Below are 23,158 nucleotides of genomic sequence, written 5' to 3'. Positions count from 1 at the left end.
ATTTGTTTTCTTCGCGTCTTGCTTCTCTTGTACCCTCATTGCACGCAAACGTACAGAAGGGGGTGGGTGGGAGGAGGAGGAGGTCAAAGAGAGAGAGAGAGAGAGAGACACCGTGAACTCACAGTATGCAGAGCGCCTTCACAATCCGCGTCGGAGAGAAGCAGGCTGATGGTGTGCGGGAGGTTTCGGTGCTGCACAACGGTGAGGTTCACTTCTCCACCTCGCATCGCAACGTGAAGTGGGCCTTTTTGACGCGATTTCCAGCCCCCTCCAATGAGAAGCGAAGTCTGCCTCCTGTAGGTTGCTTACCGGTGAGTCCGTTCGCCAACAGTGGGTTAGACTTGAATGCGGGCTTTGCTGGGGGCGAGCACACTGAAGCGGCCAGCTATGACGGCAATGAAACTATGCAAGAGTTCTTGTGTGTATTACATCGTGATGAACCAAAGGATCGGCACAGCCATTACACTGCGCATCAGGCATCGACTATATGCTCCGCGTACAACACTGTGCACCCCGCTGCCATCACACACTTTGTGCTAAAAAACATTGCTCCCACGACGGTGGTGCCAGGTTTGCGTGGCGTATTTGTCCACGGGAGTCAGCAGTCCTCACGGGGATCCTCATCCATGGTGCTGCAAGTGGAAGGGTTTATGTTTCACCAAGCGGCAGACCTATGGTGGATGGCTTCTCAGCTGACAATTAGACCTGTTTATGTGAATTCTGGTGATTTCGAATTAATAAAGCGTCTTGGCCCGAATCCAACCGTGACGAAGATATCACCTTCACCGCAGTTGGATACTAACAGTGTCACGCCAAGGTACGCGTTGGTGGACGCGATTATCCTTGCTCAGTTTCAAACTGACAAGGGGCGGTTAATGACGGTGGCAGTGCGCGGCGATGAGATATGTCTCGCAACGACGGTGGTAGTAGAACATTTAGATGCCTTGCTTTGGATATGGTGGCCACAGCGGTTGCAGGTGTCACGGTTACGTGCCAAGGGAGCAGACATCTCCGTGACAATTTCTGAGAGCCTGGATGCTTCTGTGCAGGTATTATTCCTTTTTGATTCACCCCATACCGTGCTACATGTCTTACGAACACCGAACCTTTTGACTGGGATGGGGGAGTTGGAAATGCTTTTCTCCGTGGAGACAAACTGCCCTCCAGTCGTGCTTCCTTGCTTGCGTTCCTCAATGATGCAACCTGTTATGGTGTGTCATTACCCGGCGGTCAACGATGTGACGCTGTACCATGTTCCTACCCTCTTGGAGCAACCTTCTCCCTCCACCAGCATAGCCACCATGTCTCTCGCGCCCACACTGCCAACGAAGGCCATTGTGAATGGTGTGTTGTACCAGATGGGCCCCACAGTCGCTTTTCAGGCCACCTCCCTCGCCTCTAAGAAAGAAACTGGAAAAGGTGAAAACATTACACATGACGCGGAACGTAAATCGTACGTTGTTAGGTTTCCCTCTATTTTGGAGGAACAACATCCACTGGTGCATTTTATACTAGAATCACTTGAATTGGTCCTAGAAACAAGTTGTGTCGCATCGCTGCAGTGTGATTTGTTGCGACGCGCATGGGAAAGTAAACACGTGGGAGATGTGTGGGACTTTGGAACGGGATGTATTGAATTGATTATAGAGGTTGTCCGCACAAGCATAACAGGGAGAGGTGGAAGAAGCAACATAAATGAGGATGGACGCAATAACAATGCGGTTGAGGGAGGCGGTAGTGGAGGTGGGTATCAAGGCAAGGAGGCGAGATATTCTCGCAAAAATGCTCCAGGGGATGAAGAAGAAACAACTCTGTGTGATATTCTCCTTGATCCGATTGGTTTAACCGCCGACGTGTTGCAACATCGTACGTTATGCAGCCCATGTATCCCGAAAGAGAAAGCCCGTGAAGCCCTCTTCTCTAGTGCGAGTGTAAGTCAGCTTTGGACACAGCATCAATGTGGACTAAGTGTGTTTGTTTTGCATCTTTTGTGTGAGAGCTTCAAGTTGCAGGAACAACTTTGGGTTTTGCTTGAGCCACTTGCGAAGATGAACCTTCAGCTGAGCCAGTTAATGCGGTGGACACAATATGTCTGGTACTACTCCACCTCTCTCTGCGTGCCTGCGACAACGGAACTTGCACCTCAGGGTCCTGTGGTCTCGCAGTCATCGCCATCTCACGAGTTTCAACGTGCGTTGCCTGAACATATTCTACTCGAAAGGTTTGTCTTTCACGCTGGTTCATCCATGGAGGCCGTTCTCGGCGGGGCCCCGCCAATGCTGTGCACCATCCTGCAGCGCGTCCTTGTAGGAAAAGCGCGGGTGTCTGGTGGTTGGCCAGCCATTAAAGGTGCCCTCCCTGGTTCTCCTCTTTCTCTGGCAAACCGTCTGTTTTGTATGTTCGTGGACTGCTTTGATTCACCCGACGGGCAGCATAACCGTGCATGCTGCTGGTGGTTTGTTTTATGCAGAGGTCTTTTAAAGTATGATATTAACCCGAATTTTGTCGCTTCGGAGCTTTGCGTCGGGGCGGCGCAGCCGATTCTTCGCGCGTTAGCCATTGCCAAGGATAAAGGAGGGGATGTTTGGGATAATGACTTCAATGCCATTATTGGTCGTCTGGATCGCTTGCAGCAGGCCCCGGCGCGGGCATGCCATGCAAATTCGTCCGGTGATGTCGTGCGTGCCGCGCAGGAGCGGGCCGTTGGACGGCAATATTGTGCCACCCTAAATGATGACGATGGTGTCATTATGCGACCCGACTTCCCGCAGCACTGGGGCGACTCCCGCTTGGACATTGTGCAAACCATGTTGAACACTGCCGCACCTATTGTCTTGCCAAGTCAAGTGGATGGGGCCGATGTCATTTATAACACTTTAAAAATGCTTTCGAGACGCGCCACCGCCCTTCCTGTGGGGCGTGGCATGTTTACACTTTGCACGCAGAATTTTAGGGTGCGCGATAGTGTGCCAATTCCACGCCTAAATCTTGAGGGTCGGACAAGTGACGGAATTACAATAGCAAATAACTCAGAGGAAATCGCTGCGGACAATTTAATATGGCCTTTGTTTCACAATGGGTGTGCGGCGGCGCTGCGCTTCCTTCCATTACCTCAAAGTCATGGGTGTGCAAAGGAGGAACAGTCCATTACGCAGCACTGGGTTTTGTACCAAACACGCAATATTACGTGTCTAGCATCTCGCTCTGGATTAATTCTTGCTGCAGGACTCTTAGGGCATTTAAAAGTGCTTCAGCGAACCGATATATACTCACTCCTTGTCTCACCTCAGTCAGCCTTTTCTGGCCGTGAGGCGGTGACCATTGCCGTGATGCTGGGTCTTAGTTGTAGTCTACGGGGAACGTGCAATAGCATCGTTTTTAATTGTCTCTCGATGCACGTGCAATCCCTCACCCCTGCCACAGAAGATATTGAAGTTTCTCTCGACGTTCAAACTGCCGCGTTGGTTTCCATTGGAATCCTATACCAACAATCCCCGGATGCCTTTTTGGCGGAGATGTTGCTCGTTCAGATGTCTCGCCTTCCCTCGGATGAGCACTTTCGCGACAGAGAGGGATATGCCCTGGGCGCGGGGTTTGGCCTCGGCCTCATGTTTCTCGGTATTGGGAGTGCGCATGGTTTACCAAATGTTGAGAATCGCTTATTACAGTTCATGAATGGAGCACGCCGGGAGGCGGTCCCCTCTGCGTGTGAAGGTTTAGAGGTATTTAACGAACACAACCCTGACAGTGGTCACTTTCTCACCCGCGGGCTACTTATGCGTAACGCCAAGGAATCTTTTAGGACTCATTGTACTCGCGTATTTGAGGGTGACCGTTTCAACACCGCCGTGTCTAGTCCGGCGGCCGTTATGGCACTGGGTTTCATGTACATGCAGGCAGATGATGCCTCCATGGCGGGAAAAGTGTCCCCTCCGAACCGTTTGGTGGGGCTACAAGGTGTATGTCCGGAGATGTGTCTGGTACGCTCAATGATGTCTTCTCTTATCCTCTGGTCGAGCATTGAACCCACACTTGAATGGATTCGACAAAGGGTTCCCTCATGTTTATTGCGTCTTGCAAAACATCCTCAACAAAGTGGTCTTGCCCCCGCTCAAATTTACTACCTTATGATGAATCTAGGGCATTGCCTCGCTGGTGTTGTTCTGGCTCTGGGCATGCGTTACGCGGGCTCCATGGACGCTGATGCAAAGGCGGTCGTCCTTCATGAGTTGAAGGGTTTTATGCGAGGTAATATAGGAACCACAGGGGTGGCGATTAGTGTGCTTCAGCGTTCTACAGGGGCATTTCAACCGTGTATTTCGTCATGCACAGTGGCGTTGGCCCTTATTATGGCTGGGACGGGCGACGCCCGGTGTCTTGAAGTCATGCAGAAACTTTACACGCGCACGAATGTGAAATATGGCGATCATCTTGCACTCTCTATGGCTATTGGGTTGCTATTTCTTGGCGGTGGTCAACTTACGCTCTCACATTCGCTCAGCTCCGTCGCGGCGCTCGTGATGTCCTTCTATCCACTTTGGCCCGACACCACCTCTGATAACAAACTGCACCTGCAGGCACTTCGCCAACTTTATTGCCTGGCAGTGGTGCCACGCGTCATTGAAACAATCGACGTCCTTACAAACCAATCGGTGTCAGTGCCTATTCGAGTTATTGTGCATCGTGGGCGGCTTGGTCAGACTGAACCCTCGAGTGTTGTGAAGGAGCTATGGACTCCGCTGCCAAAGGGAAAGGAAAACCAAGCTGTTCGCATGGTGACCCCGTGCCTGTTGCCTGACCCAAGTACGATCACGCAGATTGAAATTCGCAGCGCCCAGCACCACAGCCTCACCATCCACAACACTGGCCTAAATGTCATTGGCGATGCGGGTCTCGTTGTTCGTATCTTGGAGAAGAATGTTGTCCCGACGGACTCCGAAGCCCCATTGCGAAGTCCCGCTGAGGAAATTGTGGTGCGTTGGATCAAGCGTCTTTTTCACGCAGAGTTGCAGCAGCGTCCACGTCCCATAGAAGCCATCGTTATTCTCGATAATTTTAATTTGTTATTTGCGGCGAAGAAGAGTTTCTTAACAGAGTTTGGTCCTTGCGAAAACGTTTTTTCGCCGGATTTTGTTATGAGCGTGCGGCGCACACTTGTGAAACGCTACGGAGGTCTCCTGCAGCACTGCGGGGTGATGTCAGCCTGTCATCCCCTCGTTCAGGTTATCATGATGAAGAAATCGCTGTACAGCACAGCCGTATCACTAGTGCAGACCCTCAAAGATGGTGCGGAACGCTCCTGTGATCTTGCTCCTGTTTTGGAGTCCTTGCAGGCGTACGTCACCGGCAGCGGAGCTGCAGCAGAAGAGGGAGAGGCGCGTGGTGGTCTCCTCGTTTCTGCTGTCATGAAATGGCTCTCTCAGGCATTACATTTCTATGGCCTTGTGGGTAGCATGGAGTTGCTGCCGCAAGTATTGGAAGAACACACGCCATTTCTGCAGCGGCGAGAGCGGCGCTTGCTTGCGTTGTACGTTATGAATCAAAGGCTTCTGCTTGAACCCCAATTGCTTGAGGACCTCGTCGAATGCTTTGTGGAGTACGTGGATTAAAGCTAAAGTGAAGCGGCATGATTATTTCTTTTACTTGTTTTGTTTTCTTCTGCTGATCGGCGCCTTTTGGCTGGAGGCCACTTCTAATGAATCCCGTGGCAGGCTCCTCTTCAATTTTGTGAAACGGGGTGACAGAAAGAAAGAGCTGGTGGGGTAAAGCCTCATCTGGGCCGTTGTTGCGTGAACCTGGGGAAGCTGTTGAGGCGGAATCCCTCTGCAGAAAAATGGCTACTTCGTCTGTGCGTGTTTTTTTTGCTGTTGTTTTTGTTTTCCTTGGGGTGGGGGAACGGCGAAAGCCCTGCCGCTGCTGTGGACGGTGTTCATTTGCTCTCTCTCTCTTACTTTCCTTCCGTGTTTCGGGAAAGGAAAAAAGGAAGGTGAGCGAAGCCACAGCGCCCCCCCTCTCAAGTGATGGATGATGAAAAACTTGTCATGTTTGACGCCAGTGGCGCCATTCGCATGTATGACCCCGAGAAGTTCGACCAACTGCTGAAGGCGATTGAGGTGGAAAAGCGCTTCACAGGCCGCATGGATGACTTCAGGAATGTGGTGAACCAAACCATGTCGATTGTGGAGCAGCTGGGGAGGGCCATAGAGCAGGAAAAGCTCAGGGCCATTGGCTCCCGCAACATTGTAGAGAGCGAGGCGGAGGAGCGCTTTCGCACGGTGCAGGAAGCGCAGGTGCGCCTGCGCGAGAAGCAGACGGAGCTGGACCGCTACATCGCCGAGTACGACTCACTCCGCAAGGTGGAGCAGGAGCAGGAGCTCATCATTCAACGCCTCAGCCAGTCCACGCGGGATTGAGGCAAGAATCCAACATATATATATATATATACTGGTGTATGGGGTCAACAGGGTTAGATGAGGTGACTGAAGAAGAGAGTGAAGGAGAGATGTGTGGCTTCCCTCCCTCCCATTATTGTTATTATCATCATCATCATAACGCTTCCCGCTTGTATGTCGGTTAGTTGGCTCCACGCGGCGATTCAAGTTGTGTTGATTTTCTTGCATATGAAACGCTCTTCTTTTTTTGTGATACTTGTCTATTTTTTTGTCATACCACCTTGCCTCTTCGGATGACGGCAGGACAGAGAAACAAGAGGAGGTGCTTGCACCTCGCACTCACAATACAGGGAGGAAAAGCAGCATACAACTCTCAGCCAAAGAAATCCAGAAGGACGGAAGGGGCCAAGTGTCGGATGCCGCGTCTTGCCTTGTAGGCGCCGGTCGACACACACTCGCACACGTGTCTGCCAACCTCCTCTCTACCAGCGGCAATTACCTCGTGGGATTCAAATTACTTTGCCTATGCAGCAGTGAAGAAAAGTGATGCTACGGAGTTCCCTCAGAAGAGCCGCTTGCGAACTGGAGTTTGAGTGATTGAGAGGGCGGCTTCTCTTTTGTTTTTGTTTTACCCCCCCCCCTGAAGAGAAAGTCCACTAACACGAAGGAAGCGCAACTGCATGGGGATGAGGTGTCGGGGAACAAGTGAGTAACAGACGCGGCGGGGTGGAATGAATGTGAGAGTGTCAGATTAAACAGACATTTTTTTTTGACTGCATGATGTAATTCTCCGTTTTTCTGCCTGAACAAATATTTGATAACAAGGTTAGATGCAGCAAAGCCGAACAATTATTATTATTATTTTTTTTTTGGTCGGGGAGGGGGGAAAATGTATGGCCGGATTTTTACAACACACCATCGGCAACAGTCACTTGTTGTATTATGTTTCTTGACGTGCGTAACGGAGCTGCGAGGGGAATTGGCAGCCTCTCTCAAGCCGGCACACTCTCACACAGTATATATTTATGCATTTTGCAAGTCTGTAAGTGGCCTGTGTATGTATGCATGTGTGTGTGTTTGTAAATTTTATTTGCACCTGTGTCTGCAAAACCTATTCTATGACACCTACACTCTACTTGTGCGCCTATTTCTTTCACATATGGACGGCACAAGATCGAAGAAAAACGTGGCCTTGATATTCATTCTTGGAGGCCTTCTTTAACTGGCGTGTGTGATGCGGCGCAATTCAGCTGAGACATGGGTGAATGACGTCACCATCGGCAGCCTCATACGGATGGGCGCCATCGTGCGCCTGATCCTTATCATCTACGCGCACTTTCACGACAGCTGGTTTCGCGTCAAGTACACAGACATTGACTACATGATTATCGTGGATGGGGCGCGGGACATGTGGCTGGGAGGGTCACCCTTTGATCGAACAACATTTCGCTATACGCCACTTCTTGCCGCACTCATGCTGCCCAGCGTGCTAGTGGCAAACCCGCTTGGAAAGCTGCTCTTCGCCTTGTGCGACGTGGGTGCCGCCTACTACTCCTATTTAGTTCTCGTAACCTTCGCCACGGAGCGGAGCGCGAAGTGGATGGTGTCTTTGTTCATTCTATTTAATCCTATTGTGCTGAACGTATCAACTCGTGGAAATAGCGATATGCTGGTGACCTTCCTGAGTCTCCTCGTGTTGGCGAAGTTTACGCAGTCCAAGTACTTTCAGGCCGCTTCCATTCTTGGGCTTGCTGTTCATTTTAAGTTGTACCCTGTGATCTACGCCCTTCCGCTGATACTTGGCGTGTGGGAGCGAACAGACGCTGACACCATTCTTCATAAACTAAAACGCGTTGTCCCCGTGGTAACGCTCTGCGGACTTCTCGTGGTGCTTTTCTTTGCTATTCCCACGGTACTGTGTTACCAGTGGTTTGGTCAGCAATACCTAGATGAGGCGTTTCTGTACCACGTGCATCGTGAGGATCACCGTCACAATTTTTCTCCGTATTGGTTACTCATGTATCTCAATATGGCGAGCCGACATCTTGGTGTGGGAGCTGACTATTCTCCAGGACTTTTTGCGTTTTTGCCTCAAGCCCTTGTGTTGTCCTTTGTTTCTTACAAGCTGCGGCGCAACGTTGCCCATGCGTGTTGCGTCCAAACAATGCTTTTCGTTGCCTTTAATAAGGTGTGCACCGTGCAGTACTTTGTGTGGTTCCTCCCCTTTGTGGCGTTTCTCTTTGCTGAGCCTCGTGAAGGAAATGAGAAGCTGCCGGGGTTGCTTGAGACGGTGGCCGTCGTCTCGGCCTGGGGCGTGACGATTCCGGTGTGGATGTTGACAGCCGTTCAGTTGGAGTTTCACGGCCGGAGTGACTTTGGGAGGTTGTGGCTCGCCTCGTGTGTGTTTTTTCTGGCGATGGTCGCTCTTTCCGCATGGTTCGCCCGCATCGCCTACCGAGTTCAGGAGGCCGCGGCGCAACAGAAGCAAAGGGAGAAGAAAAAGGCGGTCAAACTTGCGTAACACCACTGAGAAGAGCCGGAAGGGAGACATAGAACGCTAGAAGAGAAGGAAAACCAAAATTTGCAAACGTGTATGTGTTTGTGTTTGTGTTTGTGTTTGTGTGTGTGGGGGGGACGTTGTATAGAAATAGAATGGGTAATCGCTGTCTGACCGTTGCATGCCGGAGGACCGCGGGAGAGGCGCAGCAGATGAGGGCATTGAAGAATGCTTGGATACATGGGGAAGCAACTGCTGCGTGTGGGACGGTGCTGCGGTAGGTAGAGCAGGAGGAGTTTGGAATGGGGACATGAAAGGGTAAGCAACGCAGAAGGGTGCAGCACCACTTTTTTTATATATATAGACATATTATTTGGTGTTCATGTTCTGCTTGGTGTTCTTGGGGTCATGCAGCTGCATCCGCACTTGAGCACGTGGTTCCCTGGTTTCTCCCTCTTTATTCTGCTTGTTTTACATTGTATTTTTTTTTGTCACTCTAAAGCAGAGGGAGTAAAAGCAGGCAAACACAGGGGCACGCACACAACTCCTCCTTTATTTTTCCGGCCGACTTCTGCTCGTTTTGAAATGGGACCTCAACACAATGCCATGGAGAAGAACCAGAACACCGATGCCGCATGCTGCAGTGGTGTTGGAGGGCTCTTCGTGCATCAGCGCCTGTTTTGCGTTGGCCTCGCATTCTTTTTCTTTTCTGTGTCCTTTGTAATCGCGTGGTCGATGCTTAAGAGGTACTACCGCCGGTTTGTATGCATTTCTGTACAGCTTCAGTGTGATGTATCTTCTCGCGTAATCTCCGCCCTCCATACGATCATTGTAGTCCCATGCTTAATTGGCGGAGTTGCCGCAATGAAGTGGGGAGACCACTTTGAGCCGCTCGGCGATGTTTCTTTTCTGCAGGGACTGCTTTGCATCAGTCTGGGGTACTTTTTGTACGACACAATACTACTACTGTTATACCGACAACCAAACTGGTTTGGTTTCATCGTCCACCATGTGGTGTCAAGTATTCCGTATGTGATTTACCTGTTTGCTGGGTCATGCCCATATGGGCTCTTTATTCTTGCCTGCTTCATGCTGGTGGAGGCGACGAATATATCCCTTCACGTACGAAGCACGTTGGAGGAAAACGGCATGTCCACCACCAAGCTCTACGCAGTTGCCCTCTACAGTACCTGCATTTTATGGATTGTGTTTCGTCTCATTAACCCAACATCCCTTCTGATAATCACGCATAAGTACATTATCCCAAGCCTTCCACCTGGGCGAGCATCGTGTCTGCTTCCTAGTGTGCTTTGTGCCTATGTCGTCAACTTTTTTTGCTATGCTGTCTTTATTATGTTATGCAAGGAGGTGCTGATACACCGACGAAGACTGCCCCGTGCGGGATGCGTGATCCCCGTAGACTCAGTAGAAGTGAGGGAACAAGGCCTCTCAAGTACGACGGCGTATGATCATGACGCAATGGACTTAAAGCAATTGCATCACTTTATGTGTGGGGAAGCTGAGGCCGCCGTGGAGCATCTGCCAACCTTGTACGAGGTGAATATAAATGGTAAAGCAACAACGGGGCCCAGGAAGGCCCATTTTGAAGGGGCGCCTCCTACATAATCCCTCTGTAAAAAAAAAAAAGTTAGTAACTGAATGGGGTATGCGGAAGTGCGCCACAATAACAGCAACAACTTTTTTTTTTCGTGTGTGTCTGTGTGTGTGCAGATGTGTATTTTGATCTGCGAATTCCTACAAGCAAAACAAAGATGTAGCTGTTCGTTTTACTTTTGCTTATTTCTCAGTTTGGTGTAGAGGGGAATGGGGGGGGGGTGCACTGCTTCTGTTGTGCCCCTCCATCCACCTCACTCATTGCGTTTTTTGTTCTTTTGTATTATTATGGTTTTGCTCGACGTGTTTTCCCCCTTTTTGTTCCCCTGTTGTTTGACTGCTCCCTTCCCTCACTTCAACTTGCTTTCTGGCGCCACCACCACCGCCACCGCCGCCACTGATCCACAACCCCGCTTTCTTGATTCACGTGGCTATGCGCAAGATACGTGGAGAGAAAGAGACAGACGCACACACACACAGGCATATATATATATATATAGTGGGAGTGTGTGTGTGTGTGTAGCGGAAGAGGGAGGGGGAGGTGTTACTCACGCAGGGGGAGATATCGCTGCACGTTATTAGAATGACCAGCTACTTCGCCGGCCTCTCCTTGCGGGAGATTTACGAAAAGAAGTGCGTGGAACTGCACTGCCGCAAGAACTCCGCCATCTGCCATGTTTTATCCGACGTTCCAGACGAGTATAAAAGCTTGATCCTGATTGATCTTTCCAAGAACTTTTTAGGCCCAAAGGGGATCCTGCCGCTCCTGGAGATTGTCCGCTGCTGCAGGAACATCCGTACCCTTGACCTCCGTGAGCAACAGCTAGACAATGAGGCCACGGATGCTCTCTGTCTCGCTTTGCGGCAACACCCATCCATTGTGCGAATAAACCTCTCAGACAACCCGCTAACAATGAATGCAGGAGCATCGCTGCTACAGCTTGTTAGGGATAACCCGGTGATTGAGTTTATGATGCTTGATGGAACTGGTATCAGGAACTCCATTATTCAGGCAATTCAATCCCAACTGGAGCAAAATCGAAAACTAAAGGAGATGGTCGCTGAACTGGACCTGTTGGTCTCACCGGGTAGCAGAGATGCAAATAATTCTTCACCCGGGGAGGATCATGGTATAGGGCGCGTCTCACCTGTTCAAGTGATTCGTGCAGCAGCGGAAGCGGTCAAAGACGGTTCAAATGCAATCTCGCTGGAAATGGCAATCTCAGCAGCCATGTACGAAGATAATTCTGACCGAAAGCGATTAAAGGCCCATGATGTAGAAGCCGCACTGTTGTCCTTTTCACGCAAGGTTCATGAATTTCTTTATGATGATAATCCTATTCCCGTCATAGCTCAGCTTTGTGAGCAGCAATATGCTTGGTTTTACGACCAACAGTTCGCCGCAGATGATGTAGCTGTTCAGCATCGTGCCACGACGCAGTATTCTATCGCTGGATGGCGTCGTGTGGGAGACATTTATCCCTCCGCAAGGCTGTTTCCTGGTATAGATGAGGAAAAGCGTCTGGTGTTACCAAGACACTCCCCGCTCTCTTTTTCATGGATTTTTGTGTGCGTGGATGCTGCCTTTAACGATCTGGAGAGCCTCCAAAGCACCGTGTTGGGTTCTCATTCTCTGGGGCACGGCGTGTATGGGTTGCGAGTTCATATTGATGGGGCATGGCGATACGTTGTTGTCGATGATCTTCTTCCTGTAAATAGCAAGGATGAGCTCATCTTTACTCACCCAGTGAACGGGAAGTACTTCTGGCCATGCATCCTCGAGAAGGCCCTTGCGAAGTTACATGGCGGGTACTCGGCCCTTGATCTTGCTTCCTTTGATGGCGCCCGTTCGAAATTAATGTGTAGGCCGGAAAGAAACAACCGGTTCTCGATAAACTCTCGGGCAAGCACTGTGTTGTCCTTGGAAGGGATGAACAATCCTATTAGTCAGAGCACCAATGAACGGCAAACAAGCTTTGCTAAAACCCTCAGTGACTTGAGTGGTGGAGTGGGTATTGCACGCTTCCTAAAACATGAGCGTTTTCAAGCGGATGAGTGGTGGCTGACAATGTTGGAGTTATACGGCGCCGGGGCTTTGATGGTGGCTCTGAGTGGACCAGCAAATAGGACACTTTCCGGCATAGAGCCATCGCATCTCTATCGTATTTTACAGGTATGGCAAATGAATGGAACAAGGCTTATTGAGCTTTCCAGTTTTTGGGCAACAACGCAATGGAAAGGAGATTGGTCGGAGGAATCGGCGCAGTGGCACCGTTACCGAGATGTAGATGCCGCCCTCCGAGGTCAACGCTCGGCTACAAGGTCCTTTTCTTTCTGGATCTCGTACACGGACTTTATAGCCGCATTTACACAGGTTCACTTTTGCCACCTTTTTCAGGGCTTCCATCAGCGTGTTATAAATGATGAATGGGATAGAAACAGCGCAGGTGGGTCATGCTATGGAAATCATTGGCACCTCAATCCTCACTATCGTCTAAAGATAACTCAGGAATCTCCTTTTTTTATTAATCTTGCTGTACCTGACATACGGTTTACAACAACAGATATTGATTCTCTTGCCCTCCATATTGTTCAGCATAAGCAGTATCCTGTTCGATATGGACATGACAGCGAAAATATTGTTGTGGCAACAAAATATGTCTTGACGGATTCATTATCGTTTGAAGGCATTATTAAGGGAGGAGATGACTATTGGGTAATACCAAGTTCTCATACAGGTGGAGTTATGGGTAAGTTTCTCCTGCGTATATTCAGTCAGTCTGGATTTATTATTTGGAAGGAAGATTCTTCGTACCATTGGAATACGCTTACCTATAGCAACACAATAGAGAACAGTGGGGAATATCGCACAGGGGAAGATAACGAACAGGTTGTGCTTAGTTTTACCTCCAACACCAACGTTGGAAATTTGGGGTCTAAAACAGGGTCACTTGTTGTAAAGGCACGGGCGCCTGATAGTGAGGAAATCGCCTTGGGCATGTTTCTTGTGAAAACGACTTTGGTGGAGGATAAGCCTTCAAGATCTGTCGGAGTATTACCTGAGGAGTCGATTGTGGCGGCAAGTCCCTTCATTGTGGATGACGCTGTCTATTTGGAGGCGGATGTAGCTCCTGGAGAACGATACACACTTGTAACATGCGCTCACCCAGCGGGATCTCGGGCAAGGCTGGAATTTACTATGTGGAGTTCGCTCCCGTCACCGCAACTTATACCGTTGCCTGTATGGTCAAAGAAAACTGTAACCGTGTCGTGGCCATATGGAAGTGGCTCGTACTATGAAGTGACGCGAAATCCCCAAGTTGAAATTTACCCTGCGAGGATGCTTGATACTTTTGTAATACGAATGCAGGTCGTCGACTGCAGTTACAAGGATCCTGCGATTGTCTTCTTCGTCTTGGCTAATGATGGCCGTCAGGGTGAGGGCATCAAAGGACAAATACCTGCCGATCGGGTGGTGGTGCGTTCACAGTATGTGCGACACCATGTTGTTCAGTGTGAGCTTCTAATAACAGAGCCGATGGACTCTCTGTTAGTTCTACCGTGCCTCCAACCGGCTGGTTCTTTCGGGGAGTGCAGAATTAGCGTCGCAACAGAAAGTGGTGACTTCATGATTCGCGTACTCTCCACGGACTGATATGTATCTTTTTATTTTTGTAAATGCAGGGCAGACGCTGTTCCTGGCTGGAACGGCGCATACGCACACACATTTCGATGTTTGTCGCCAATCTGAAGCAGGCAATAAAAAGAATGAAGAAGAAGAAGAATTAGGATGTGGAATGGGCCATGATTTCCGCTATGCAATGAAATACTCCCTAAATGTAAAATATATTTAGAAAAAGCTTTGACTCCCGTTTCTTTTCTTTTCTTTTTTTTCTAGATGCGATCGAATGTTGTGCGGGAACAGCAAGACTGTCCTTGTGGGCCTCACTGGCGGTATGATGGTATGGGTTGATATCAATCCATGGGCTATAAGCAATTTTCCTTCTACTGCCTGATCTACAATTCCCTGTTTTTCTTCCATTTTGCTTTTCTTATGTCTGTGTGTGTGTGTGTGTGCTTTCATTTGGCCTTTACGAATCACACGCTAGGCCGGTTTAAAAAAAACAAAGGACGAAGGAAAAGAAAGAAAGAACGAAAAAAAAAGTAATAATAATACGTGACATGAAATGGAGCAGTCGCAGCCTCCTGCGAAATTGCCTGCCCCTACTGAACAGAGCCTTTTCGCCAATGAGGTTCAGGGTGTTGTTAGTGGTGGAAATTCCGCCGTACAGTTTGTGTCCACTAATCTGTGGATGCGTCGATTATCTTCAGTGCTTGTTCTTATTGTTTTTGTCTTTTTTATCGCCAGCTCTTCGAGGACGTTGTGGACCGATGTATTTGTTTACCACCCGATATTGATGTCCATTGCCTTTTTTGTCATTGTTCCGGAGTTGCTCTGCTCCATTGCTGCCCTCCAGGGCTACCTGCGGGAATTGCGACCGAGACATGATGTGCTGCTGTTTCATCGCCGTTGTGCACTTGCCTTAAAAGTTGTCAGCGCGGTTGGGATCGTTGCGACGGAGTGGAGTAAATTTCAACGATCCAAAATGCACTTTGTGACCTGGCACGCTCGCATTGGTGGTGTGTGTGAGCTTTCACAGGTGATGGAGGTTTTGATTGGTCTCATCATATACTACGGCATTCTGGATCACCGCCTTACCATCTCGCAACGTGCAAGACTTCGCCTAGCTCACCGTTGCCTTGGTGTCACAGTGGTTGTGACAGGTGCGATCTCCATGGCACTTGGTATGCTCTCGCACTTTGCTCTGAGGGCCTTTGGGATGTTATTTCTTCGGCTGGTGTTCGCCGTTTTACCAAGTACTTTTGCCATTTGGGGCTATTTTGGATCCTACTAGTTCTCTGACGGGAACAAAGTACTTGTTTTTTTTTCTGCTTGCTCTTTATATATACATATATCTCTATCCAGTTGTACTAATTTAACTGGGGTGGCGCAGTCGCGAATCTCACGGCTTTGTCACTGCTTTCAACGTTGCCCTTCTTCTTTGCTTAGGCGGCGAAATTGTGCATTCTGCCATCGATGGGGATTCATGTAGACGTCACCGCCTGCAGAGCTTGCGGCCATCGGGGTTTTTTTTCCTAAAGGGTCATTTTATATATATATACATATTTTCATTTTCTTTTTTTTTGTCTCTCTCTCTTTTTGTTTCTTCAGAAGATGGGCAAGCTTGGTGCTGGTCTGGATTTAAACGAGAAGCACAAGCCGGTGGGGTCCCTTTTTCTCGAGGCGATGGATCGCGACTCCATTCCCCCACGTGTTAGGCGGAGTGTCTACCGCCGGTTGGCCGATCGAAGCCTTCCCAATACCCCCTTTTCCTTCTACCCCGACGAGCCCGGACGCACGCGCGCATTCTCCGCGAGCGGACGGCGTCACTTCCCCGTTCGGAGCTGCGACAATCCTGTTGCGCCGGACCCACCGGAAGTCTCCTCAGCGCGGCGGGCGGTTCCTAGACAAGAGACTTCGCATCTCGACTCTGCGGCGCAGGCCATAAACGAGATAGAGCCAGTTCATTACTCACGACAGCGGTGTAGGCAGCCTCCGTTTAACAAGAGCCCCGTCAGAGTGCCGCATCCGCGTGCCTTGGTAACTTCAAGTCCACTTAGGCGGAGTCACCTCTCACTTGGTTCACTGGCACCGATAGAAGAACCGCGGAAGGAGCGTCCGGTGCCACCACCTTTGATAAAGAAGCCGTTACGCTTCGGTAGGCGCCACACGCCTGAGCCACGTTCTGTGAGCGCAGAACATAGACGAGTTGGTATTAAAATGGTGCCTCCTCCTTCTCACTGGGAAAGTGCGACAGAAAGGCGTATGGCTTTTACCAACCTTGGCGTTGGTGCCTACAAGGTGAATGGCATTCAGCATAGAAACCAAAGTAATTGGGAAATCGGCTTCAGTTCCCCGCTCCGGCTACATAGGTGTATGTCGACTGAAAGTAGGGGGAATGACAGTGCGACCGCGCCAAACGACGAGGTTCCATGGAGAGGAAGAAGATACAGTTCGTCGCCAAGACGACGTACTGCTGACATTATCTCGTGGATGCCGTTGAAGTACTGCTAGATAGAGCTGGCAAAGAAGGAGAGTGAAGTAGAGAGAGGTGCGAGGGGTTATGGGGGAACGAACGGGGGGGGGGGTGATTTTCTTTTCTGGTTTGATGCATCATCCTTGCGGGGGTCCTTCTGCTTGGGTGTCGTTTCTTCTTATCGTGCAGACGAGTTAAAAAAATAAGAAGGAAAGAGCAACACAACGGATAAAGAAGGGGGAAAAAAAAATCAGAACAGGGTGGAAGCTAGCTGTGCCCCAACTACACGGCCCTCCCTCTTTCTTCTTCTTTGCCCAATTTTTGTTTTTATTTTTCAATGGCATATGTCCTAGTTTCGCCATTTGCTGCGCATGTTTGGTTCTTTATATATATATATATATATAATCCTTCTCCCCGCTTTACTCTTTTCTCTTGCCCTCGCGCCTTCCATTGGCGTGACTCTCTACTCACGACCTTAAAAGTTGGTTTGGCTTTCTTTAGAAGTGCACGTGTGAAGTAACCGCACTTGGGCGAGTATGGTGTTTTATTTTACCCTCGCCTCCGACCCTACGCTCTTTTGCTACATGGGCCGTGATAAGCACGAGAATGAGTTGCTTATCAAGTATGGGTGGCCAGAGGACATCTGGTTTCACGTCGACAACCACAGCAGTGCGCATGTATACTTGCGCATGCCAAAAGGTAAGGGGATCGACGATTTAACGCCGGAGGTGATCGAGGAGTGCTGCCAGCTCACCAAAGCCAACAGTATTGAGGGATGCAAGCTAAATCACGTTCGTGTGGTGTACACACCGTGGAGCAACCTGTTGAAGACAAATGGGATGGAGATTGGGCAAGTGGGATTCCAGGTGGAATCCCTGCGTCGCTACTACACAGTCGAAAAGAAAAATAACGCTATGCTTAACAAGTTAGAGAAAACGAAAATCACAAAAGAAGACGTAGATTTTCAGGCGTTGCGGGCGGAACGGGATGCAGAGGAACGACGGGCAGAACGGAAGGCTCTGTTGGAAAAGCAACAGCTGGAAAAGCAAGAGATGGAGGCGAGGAAAAAGGCAGCAGAACTCAAGTCCTATGCCTCTCTCATGGACGAAACGAAGATGCGTAATAATCAAGACGAGGTCCCAGATGAAGATGACTTCATGTAGCGGACCTTTTTTTGGTTAAAAATACATTTAAAAAGCGCATTCACTCCTTCGGCGTGCGTGTGTGTGGGCGTGTATGTGTGTATGCCGATTATAACTCTGATACCGGCCACGTGTATGCAACTTTGGGATGGGGAGGAGTATATGAGTTAAGATTAACAGTGAAGGGTTATTGTTTTTCATCTTGAAGTTTTCATCAAACAATATTTTTCTGTGTGCTTACGTAGTTTGCCTTTTTTTTGTTGTTCTTCACCCCCGCCTCCTTCCTCCATGCTTATGTATGTGGGTGCATGTAGCCGTCATCCTCTACAGGAAGCCGGGTGGTGAAGAAGTGGCGTAGGAGTAAAGTGCGGGCATGCTGCTAAGATGGGGCCTGTCTATTATGTGGCCAAGTAACAGCGGCCTTCTTCAGCTCACTGCTATGAGGCATTCGCAGTGTACTATACGATGTAGAGCTGTTCCGTTTGGCGCGTTGGCATTGCGCCATATTGATGAGGGGGCCCCAGAGGCACCATCACGGCGTGAGCCGCCAATCTCTATGCCGTTGGCATACATCCAAGAATGCATTACAGAGGTACAACAATATCGGACTGAGGACGCGATGTGGTCAAAGGAAACTTTGCGTGAGGCGTGGAAAACGTTCCACCACACACTACAGACGGCCATGGAACGAGAGGAAGCTGTAAAGACGCAGGAGATGATCGACAAAGATCTAGTTGGTTTGGCCTTATGCACTTCGTACGCTGAGGTGAAGCATCTCTTATCCATACTCTCGCCTTCTCTGCGTGATGCCGTTACCTCTCATCCGTCGTTTTGCCATGCCGAAGTGGAGGAATTTTTTATGCATCTTGGCCAGGAGATGGAGGTGCGAGGCGCCGACTGGGTAGCTCAATTACCACCCCCATCTGCGAGCGAGCTTCATTTTTCCATCGAGAAAATAGGTCGCTTTGGTGATGATGGAAGGGGTTGTATTCGGAACACGCCGCATCGTGTTTCCGTCTGGCGTGGCCGTCTTGGTGAGCCGCTTGGTCTCACCATTCGAGTAGGCCGATACGTGCCGAACGTCGCTCGAGCCCTGATTCCGCTAGCTCACAAGGGAAGTGTCCTGATCCTGTCCAAGGCGGGTATTGGCAAAACAACTCTGTTGCGCGATCTTGCTGCGTCGCTGTCTCGAGAACCATCGAAGCCGCGCGTCGTTGTCATCGACACCTCCAACGAAATCGGGGGAGATTGTCCGATACCACTTCCATTTTTGGGTCGCTGCCGACGGATTCAAGTTCCCCGTCGCGAGGACCAGGGACAAATCATGGCACATGTTCTACAGAACCACTCCCCTGAGTATGTCATTGTGGATGAAATTGCCACAGCTTCCGAGGCGGAAGCGGCGTGGTCAATGACGCAGCGAGGCGTCCACCTTGTTGCGACATGTCATGGAGAAAGCCTTGAAGGATTATTGCAAAATCAATCTCTTAACCTCCTTGTCGGTGGCGCGGCTCAGGCGTTTCTCAGTAATGAAGAGCGAAGGCTACGAAACAAATCTAAAAAAACAATTCTTGAAAGGCCATATTCGTCACCGTTTCGTTTTGTTGTTGAGCTGAATACTAAAAATAAAGCACACGTTTACACCGATGTCAATGCTGCAGTCGACCTTCTTTTGGATGACCAAGATGCGAGGCACAACGCTTCAGTGGGGCAGGCAGTTACATTGGACCGGCAACCGTCGGATCAACTGCTGGGTACGGTGAGGGCCAGCGAGAAGATATCGCGATTGGAGACAAAATGTCATTTAGGAGGCCGTGGAAGGTTGGAGACTGATAGCGATGACGGGGGTGGTCTTTGCGACACGAACGTTTCTTGTAACGGGCGAAGGTTCCGAAAACCGTGGGCAGGCGAACGCACAAGAAAATATTCCGGTGTTCGGAAACGAACGGATGAGGAACTCTTGGAGGATCTGCAGGAGTTTCTCTGATGGACCTTTTATGGTGGCATCCGATGGCTTGTACATCACATAAGCTTGGAAGCTGGGGCATCTGTGCCCGTGTCGAAAGGGCAAACTGGTGCAATTGTCATTGCGGTTACTTGTTACTCTGCGTGTTTTGCATCTTTTGAGGAAGTAGCAATTTCCCATTGGAGGGCCCTGGGGAGTCAAAAAGTGTGCGGCCTCTTTGGGTATCTCTCTCTCTCTCTCTTCCTTTTTGTTTTGCTTTTCTTTTTTAATATTTCTTTCCTACTATCCCTTCTCTCCCTCTCCCTTCTTCTTTGGATTCGCGGATGAGAAGTCGAGTTAGCAGGGATATTGGGGTCCAGCTATGGCGCCGCTTCGGTTGGCTCTGCGGCTGGTCGGCAGCCGCCGTGCTTTGAGTGTCCAAACCTTTCCACGATGCAAAAATAGATCATCTGCGACGTTCTCGTCCGATGCCGGCCTTTGCCGTCAAACAGCGCAGGCGTTGTTTTCCTTGGAGCGTTTTCACCGGCAGAGTAGCTCGGCGGATGAGCGGCGACAGGTGGAGCGCCAGGCCTGGCGTGAACTGCAGAAACTCCCAGACGCTGTGGCGAATAGCGCATCCATTCATGACGTCACAGACATTGTTGGCGCCTGGTGCTATTTTTCGCGATTCTGGGAGTTGGGGATGCAGGGACCAGAGGAAACATCCGGTGAGGAACAAAGTGACGGTGTCTTGGCGGGAAAGAAGGACATCGACGTTCCATTGCTTGAGCGCCGGACGCCGCTGACACATCCCCCCACGGCCGACCAGGCACCACCACCACGCACCAATCCGCTGGATGAGGTGATTGAGTTTTGAGTGGGAGATGGAACTGCCAAACGGCGAGCAACGTAAGGAAGCTGGATATATATATTTTACGCAGTGCTTAATTCCCTCATGTTGAGGGTGGGGGCAGAATGTTTATTTATTTTACTATTGTTTTGAAGCAGCAGTTAACAATGGCGTCAATGGTTACTGCTGGTGGCACCCCGCTGCGTTACTCGGGGTCTGCGAAGTTCAGTGCCCCAATGTTTTCCATTGGGGGCGAAACACGCCACGAACGCCTGTCGGCTGGCAACGGCGGCGGCTGAACTTGTCTCGGCGCGGTTTCATTGTCGCCACCAGCAAGAGAGGGGGGTGCACGCAATGACGGCAGAGGAATTGCGTCAACGTTGGCATCTCTGTGTACACTCTTGGGCTCACACTGGGGTTGCCTGGGCAATCGCAGCGGCACAAGGTGTGAACATTTTACTTGTGTTGCCGTTTTTTTTTCTTGGTTCTGCTCTTGCCCCTCCGTGGGTGTCAGGGTTGCGAAAGGGAAAAAGGAGGGCTGCTGCTGAAGAAGCGCCGCGATACCACGGGGCATGTTGGCCCCCAATCCCCCCTCGAGCGCGCCCGAGGGCTCATCAATGGCATGCTGTTCTTTTATTGTACCTTCTTCTTTTCTTGTTGAGGGTCTGCGTGCACACCTGGCCGGCGCGGCAGAGTGGCGGAAGCATGGGCGAGCGCGAGCACCTCAACCCACAGCTTTGCGCAGCACCCAACGCACGATGCAAGTCACGCCCAGGGACTGTTTGGCCGTGTCCAACGGCAGTGCCCCCGCAAAAAACGGACGTGCGATGACCGTGAAGAGGACGCGCCGGGGCCGATTCCAAAGATTACACGGCGCGAATTGTGCACAGAGTGCCCGCACCGTCCCTCAACCCTTCGTCGCCGGGCGCCCACGTTGGCAGATTTCGCGACAAGGGCAGGGCATGGCACGCAAAACTACGCCGTGGTTCAGAAACAGCTTGTGTGCGAGGAGACTCCGGAGCACTTGCTTCCCCGCGCAGCCGGACCGATCCAAATTTGGCCCGGAGGAACTGGGGGCGCCCGAGCTTATTTTGGCGAACCACCGGCCCGGCTCCGTCTGTGGTCTGCTCGGCCTCCCAAGCCCTGAACCGTTTCCCGTCCGTGGCGCCAATACGTGTGTGCATGGCGTCGCTCGTCCGTTGGGTGGAGGGAGCGTCCCTGTATTTTGCTGTTTTACCTCCTTTTTTTTCTAGTTTTGTACTCTTTTGTTTCGGCTTCACACTCGCGCCCGCCAGCAGGGGTGTGCGCCTTCACCGGTGCGCGTCGCAACTTCTTCTCTTGCACCGCTCTTCGGGGGGAGGAGGAAACGGAATCCGGCAAGAGGGCTGGGGCCCAACTTCCGCTGCACTCGCACGCAGGGAAAGTTGCCTGCGCCGCAATCCCCTTTGGAGGGCGTTGGGGCTCCGCACGCGCAGCGGAGGAACAGTAACATGGGGGGAAAAATAATATTAAAAAAAGGAAGAGGCACAAGCGCCGGCCGCAGCGCCCCCAGCGGGGCGGCACGCAGCGAACGGCGACACGCAATGAAGGGCCGCGGCGAACGCGCACCCGCAGCCCCAAGAAACACAAGCACACAACTGTCCCCGACGTGGCCGCTTAGCACAGTGGCAGTGCACCACTCTCGTAAAGTGGGGGTCGCGAGTTCGATTCTCGCAGTGGCCTTCGTTTTCGCCCCATTCCGAGCTCCACGGAGCCGTCCGCCCATTGAGTGTGTAGAGGAGGGCATGCGCCTTCGACTCCGCCCGCAGCATGCATCCCTTGTGTCTCTCCTCCGGATCGGCGTCGACGCCCAATCCGCCCGGCGGCGAAGTGCCAAAGTACATACGCGCGTTGGCGGCATCGAGGGACTCCGCGGCAATGGGGCGGGCCAAAAGCACCTGTGCTCGTGCAACTTACCCGCTATCAGGCGGACGGCTCCGTAGAGCTCGGAGTGCGGTCTGGCTGCACCGCCCGCTTGTTTTAGCGCCAGGCACGCGTACGTGCAGTATGAATTGCAACGGCGGCGGCTCGCTGGCGCGCGGCCGCCGAGCGGAGTGCCAGGACACCGAACTGGGCCCCGCTGAGCTCCTGCTGTGCGTTCTGAAAACGTCCGGCAGGCGAGTGGCGGGCGTATTTACTGCCTCACCGTCCCTTCTCCGGAGCGCATTTGGAACGGGCCCGACCCGAGTCACGGACGGGGTGCTCCGCCGCATTTGGGGCGTCATTGCCGGCCCGCTCCGTCGTGGCGCGTGCGCCTGCGCTTTAACTTTATTTTTTGGGCGCGACGGCGCCCCTCACACACACAACGAGGCGGCTGATGAACTTGCGAAAGCAGCGCTGGAGGAATTTCAGGGCGCACCCGCGCGGATGGCGGACATCCGCACCGCCACCCGCCGCCGCCGCGCACAGAAAACTGAGGAGGGCGCCATTGTCCCCGCAGGACCCGACAGACAGCGCCGGTGCCTCGTCGTGGATGGCGCGAGTCCGCAAACAGCCCCGCCGACGCGTGCAGGGGAGTTGATTCTGGCGCGGTGTTGCGCGGGCGCCTCGCCTCACTTGGGTGGGCCGCGCCGCATCGCCA

General features: G+C 51.3%; 13 protein-coding genes and 1 non-coding gene across 14 annotated transcripts, besides 15 other annotated features; 12 read left to right on the top strand and 2 right to left on the bottom strand.

The window, feature by feature from the left end:
* Positions 1-87: 87 nt before the first annotated feature.
* Positions 88-108: a microsatellite.
* Positions 109-125: 17 nt separating this feature from the next.
* Positions 126-5,609, top strand: Tco025E_05057 (cyclosome subunit-like protein; the record flags this gene model as incomplete). Its single annotated transcript, XM_029371960.1, has 1 exon — positions 126-5,609. The coding sequence occupies one exon, from the start codon at positions 126-128 to the stop codon at positions 5,607-5,609; it is 5,484 nt and encodes a 1,827-aa protein (XP_029227915.1).
* A 411-nt stretch (positions 5,610-6,020) lies between these two features.
* Positions 6,021-6,413, top strand: Tco025E_05056 (intraflagellar transport (IFT) protein; the record flags this gene model as incomplete). Its single annotated transcript, XM_029371959.1, has 1 exon — positions 6,021-6,413. The coding sequence occupies one exon, from the start codon at positions 6,021-6,023 to the stop codon at positions 6,411-6,413; it is 393 nt and encodes a 130-aa protein (XP_029227914.1).
* A 14-nt stretch (positions 6,414-6,427) lies between these two features.
* Positions 6,428-6,444: a microsatellite.
* A 963-nt stretch (positions 6,445-7,407) lies between these two features.
* Positions 7,408-7,444: a microsatellite.
* Positions 7,445-7,473: a microsatellite.
* Positions 7,474-7,626: 153 nt separating this feature from the next.
* Tco025E_05055 (mannosyltransferase) lies at positions 7,627-8,913 on the top strand (the record flags this gene model as incomplete). The annotated part of the gene is made up of 1 exon (XM_029371958.1): positions 7,627-8,913. One exon carries the CDS (start codon positions 7,627-7,629, stop codon positions 8,911-8,913), a length of 1,287 nt encoding a protein of 428 aa, XP_029227913.1.
* Positions 8,914-8,981: 68 nt separating this feature from the next.
* Positions 8,982-9,020: a microsatellite.
* Positions 9,021-9,474: 454 nt separating this feature from the next.
* Tco025E_05054 (uncharacterized protein) lies at positions 9,475-10,515 on the top strand (the record flags this gene model as incomplete). Its single annotated transcript, XM_029371957.1, has 1 exon — positions 9,475-10,515. The coding sequence occupies one exon, from the start codon at positions 9,475-9,477 to the stop codon at positions 10,513-10,515; it is 1,041 nt and encodes a 346-aa protein (XP_029227912.1).
* An 83-nt stretch (positions 10,516-10,598) lies between these two features.
* Positions 10,599-10,617: a microsatellite.
* Positions 10,618-10,876: 259 nt separating this feature from the next.
* Positions 10,877-10,901: a microsatellite.
* Positions 10,902-10,985: 84 nt separating this feature from the next.
* Positions 10,986-11,002: a microsatellite.
* Positions 11,003-11,024: a microsatellite.
* Positions 11,025-11,086: 62 nt separating this feature from the next.
* On the top strand, positions 11,087-14,158 carry Tco025E_05053 (calpain-like cysteine peptidase; the record flags this gene model as incomplete). Its single annotated transcript, XM_029371956.1, has 1 exon — positions 11,087-14,158. One exon carries the CDS (start codon positions 11,087-11,089, stop codon positions 14,156-14,158), a length of 3,072 nt encoding a protein of 1,023 aa, XP_029227911.1.
* Positions 14,159-14,261: 103 nt separating this feature from the next.
* Positions 14,262-14,288: a microsatellite.
* A 270-nt stretch (positions 14,289-14,558) lies between these two features.
* Positions 14,559-14,580: a microsatellite.
* Positions 14,581-14,620: 40 nt separating this feature from the next.
* Positions 14,621-14,667: a microsatellite.
* Positions 14,668-14,690: 23 nt separating this feature from the next.
* Tco025E_05052 (ferric reductase transmembrane protein) lies at positions 14,691-15,419 on the top strand (the record flags this gene model as incomplete). The annotated part of the gene is made up of 1 exon (XM_029371955.1): positions 14,691-15,419. The coding sequence occupies one exon, from the start codon at positions 14,691-14,693 to the stop codon at positions 15,417-15,419; it is 729 nt and encodes a 242-aa protein (XP_029227910.1).
* Positions 15,420-15,739: 320 nt separating this feature from the next.
* On the top strand, positions 15,740-16,639 carry Tco025E_05051 (uncharacterized protein; the record flags this gene model as incomplete). Its single annotated transcript, XM_029371954.1, has 1 exon — positions 15,740-16,639. The coding sequence occupies one exon, from the start codon at positions 15,740-15,742 to the stop codon at positions 16,637-16,639; it is 900 nt and encodes a 299-aa protein (XP_029227909.1).
* Positions 16,640-16,985: 346 nt separating this feature from the next.
* Positions 16,986-17,005: a microsatellite.
* Positions 17,006-17,137: 132 nt separating this feature from the next.
* Tco025E_05050 (coiled-coil domain-containing protein 25) lies at positions 17,138-17,764 on the top strand (the record flags this gene model as incomplete). The annotated part of the gene is made up of 1 exon (XM_029371953.1): positions 17,138-17,764. The coding sequence occupies one exon, from the start codon at positions 17,138-17,140 to the stop codon at positions 17,762-17,764; it is 627 nt and encodes a 208-aa protein (XP_029227908.1).
* A 53-nt stretch (positions 17,765-17,817) lies between these two features.
* Positions 17,818-17,848: a microsatellite.
* Positions 17,849-18,116: 268 nt separating this feature from the next.
* Positions 18,117-19,730, top strand: Tco025E_05049 (single-stranded nucleic acid binding protein R3H domain-containing protein; the record flags this gene model as incomplete). The annotated part of the gene is made up of 1 exon (XM_029371952.1): positions 18,117-19,730. One exon carries the CDS (start codon positions 18,117-18,119, stop codon positions 19,728-19,730), a length of 1,614 nt encoding a protein of 537 aa, XP_029227907.1.
* Positions 19,731-19,933: 203 nt separating this feature from the next.
* Positions 19,934-20,022: a sequence feature (GA-rich).
* A 48-nt stretch (positions 20,023-20,070) lies between these two features.
* On the top strand, positions 20,071-20,565 carry Tco025E_05048 (uncharacterized protein; the record flags this gene model as incomplete). The annotated part of the gene is made up of 1 exon (XM_029371951.1): positions 20,071-20,565. One exon carries the CDS (start codon positions 20,071-20,073, stop codon positions 20,563-20,565), a length of 495 nt encoding a protein of 164 aa, XP_029227906.1.
* Positions 20,566-20,743: 178 nt separating this feature from the next.
* On the bottom strand, positions 20,744-21,112 carry Tco025E_05047 (uncharacterized protein; the record flags this gene model as incomplete). Its single annotated transcript, XM_029371950.1, has 1 exon — positions 20,744-21,112. The coding sequence occupies one exon, from the start codon at positions 21,110-21,112 to the stop codon at positions 20,744-20,746; it is 369 nt and encodes a 122-aa protein (XP_029227905.1).
* A 292-nt stretch (positions 21,113-21,404) lies between these two features.
* Tco025E_05046 (uncharacterized protein) lies at positions 21,405-21,722 on the bottom strand (the record flags this gene model as incomplete). Its single annotated transcript, XM_029371949.1, has 1 exon — positions 21,405-21,722. The coding sequence occupies one exon, from the start codon at positions 21,720-21,722 to the stop codon at positions 21,405-21,407; it is 318 nt and encodes a 105-aa protein (XP_029227904.1).
* A 466-nt stretch (positions 21,723-22,188) lies between these two features.
* Positions 22,189-22,260, top strand: Tco025E_05045. The gene has a single exon. It is a non-coding gene; the product is annotated as a tRNA-Thr (tRNA).
* An 87-nt stretch (positions 22,261-22,347) lies between these two features.
* On the top strand, positions 22,348-23,158 carry Tco025E_05044 (Tcoingi protein; the record flags this gene model as incomplete). Its single annotated transcript, XM_029371948.1, has 1 exon — positions 22,348-23,158. A coding segment is annotated over one exon (811 nt), but the record flags the coding sequence as incomplete, so codon positions are not given.

The sequence above is a fragment of the Trypanosoma conorhini genome, assembly GCF_003719485.1.
Source record: "Trypanosoma conorhini strain 025E chromosome Unknown Tco_14.4_contig_00280, whole genome shotgun sequence".
NCBI classification, from domain to species: domain Eukaryota; phylum Euglenozoa; class Kinetoplastea; order Trypanosomatida; family Trypanosomatidae; genus Trypanosoma; species Trypanosoma conorhini.
The sequence above is the reverse complement of the archived record's forward strand: the minus strand, read 5'-3'. Positions and strand labels throughout refer to the sequence as shown.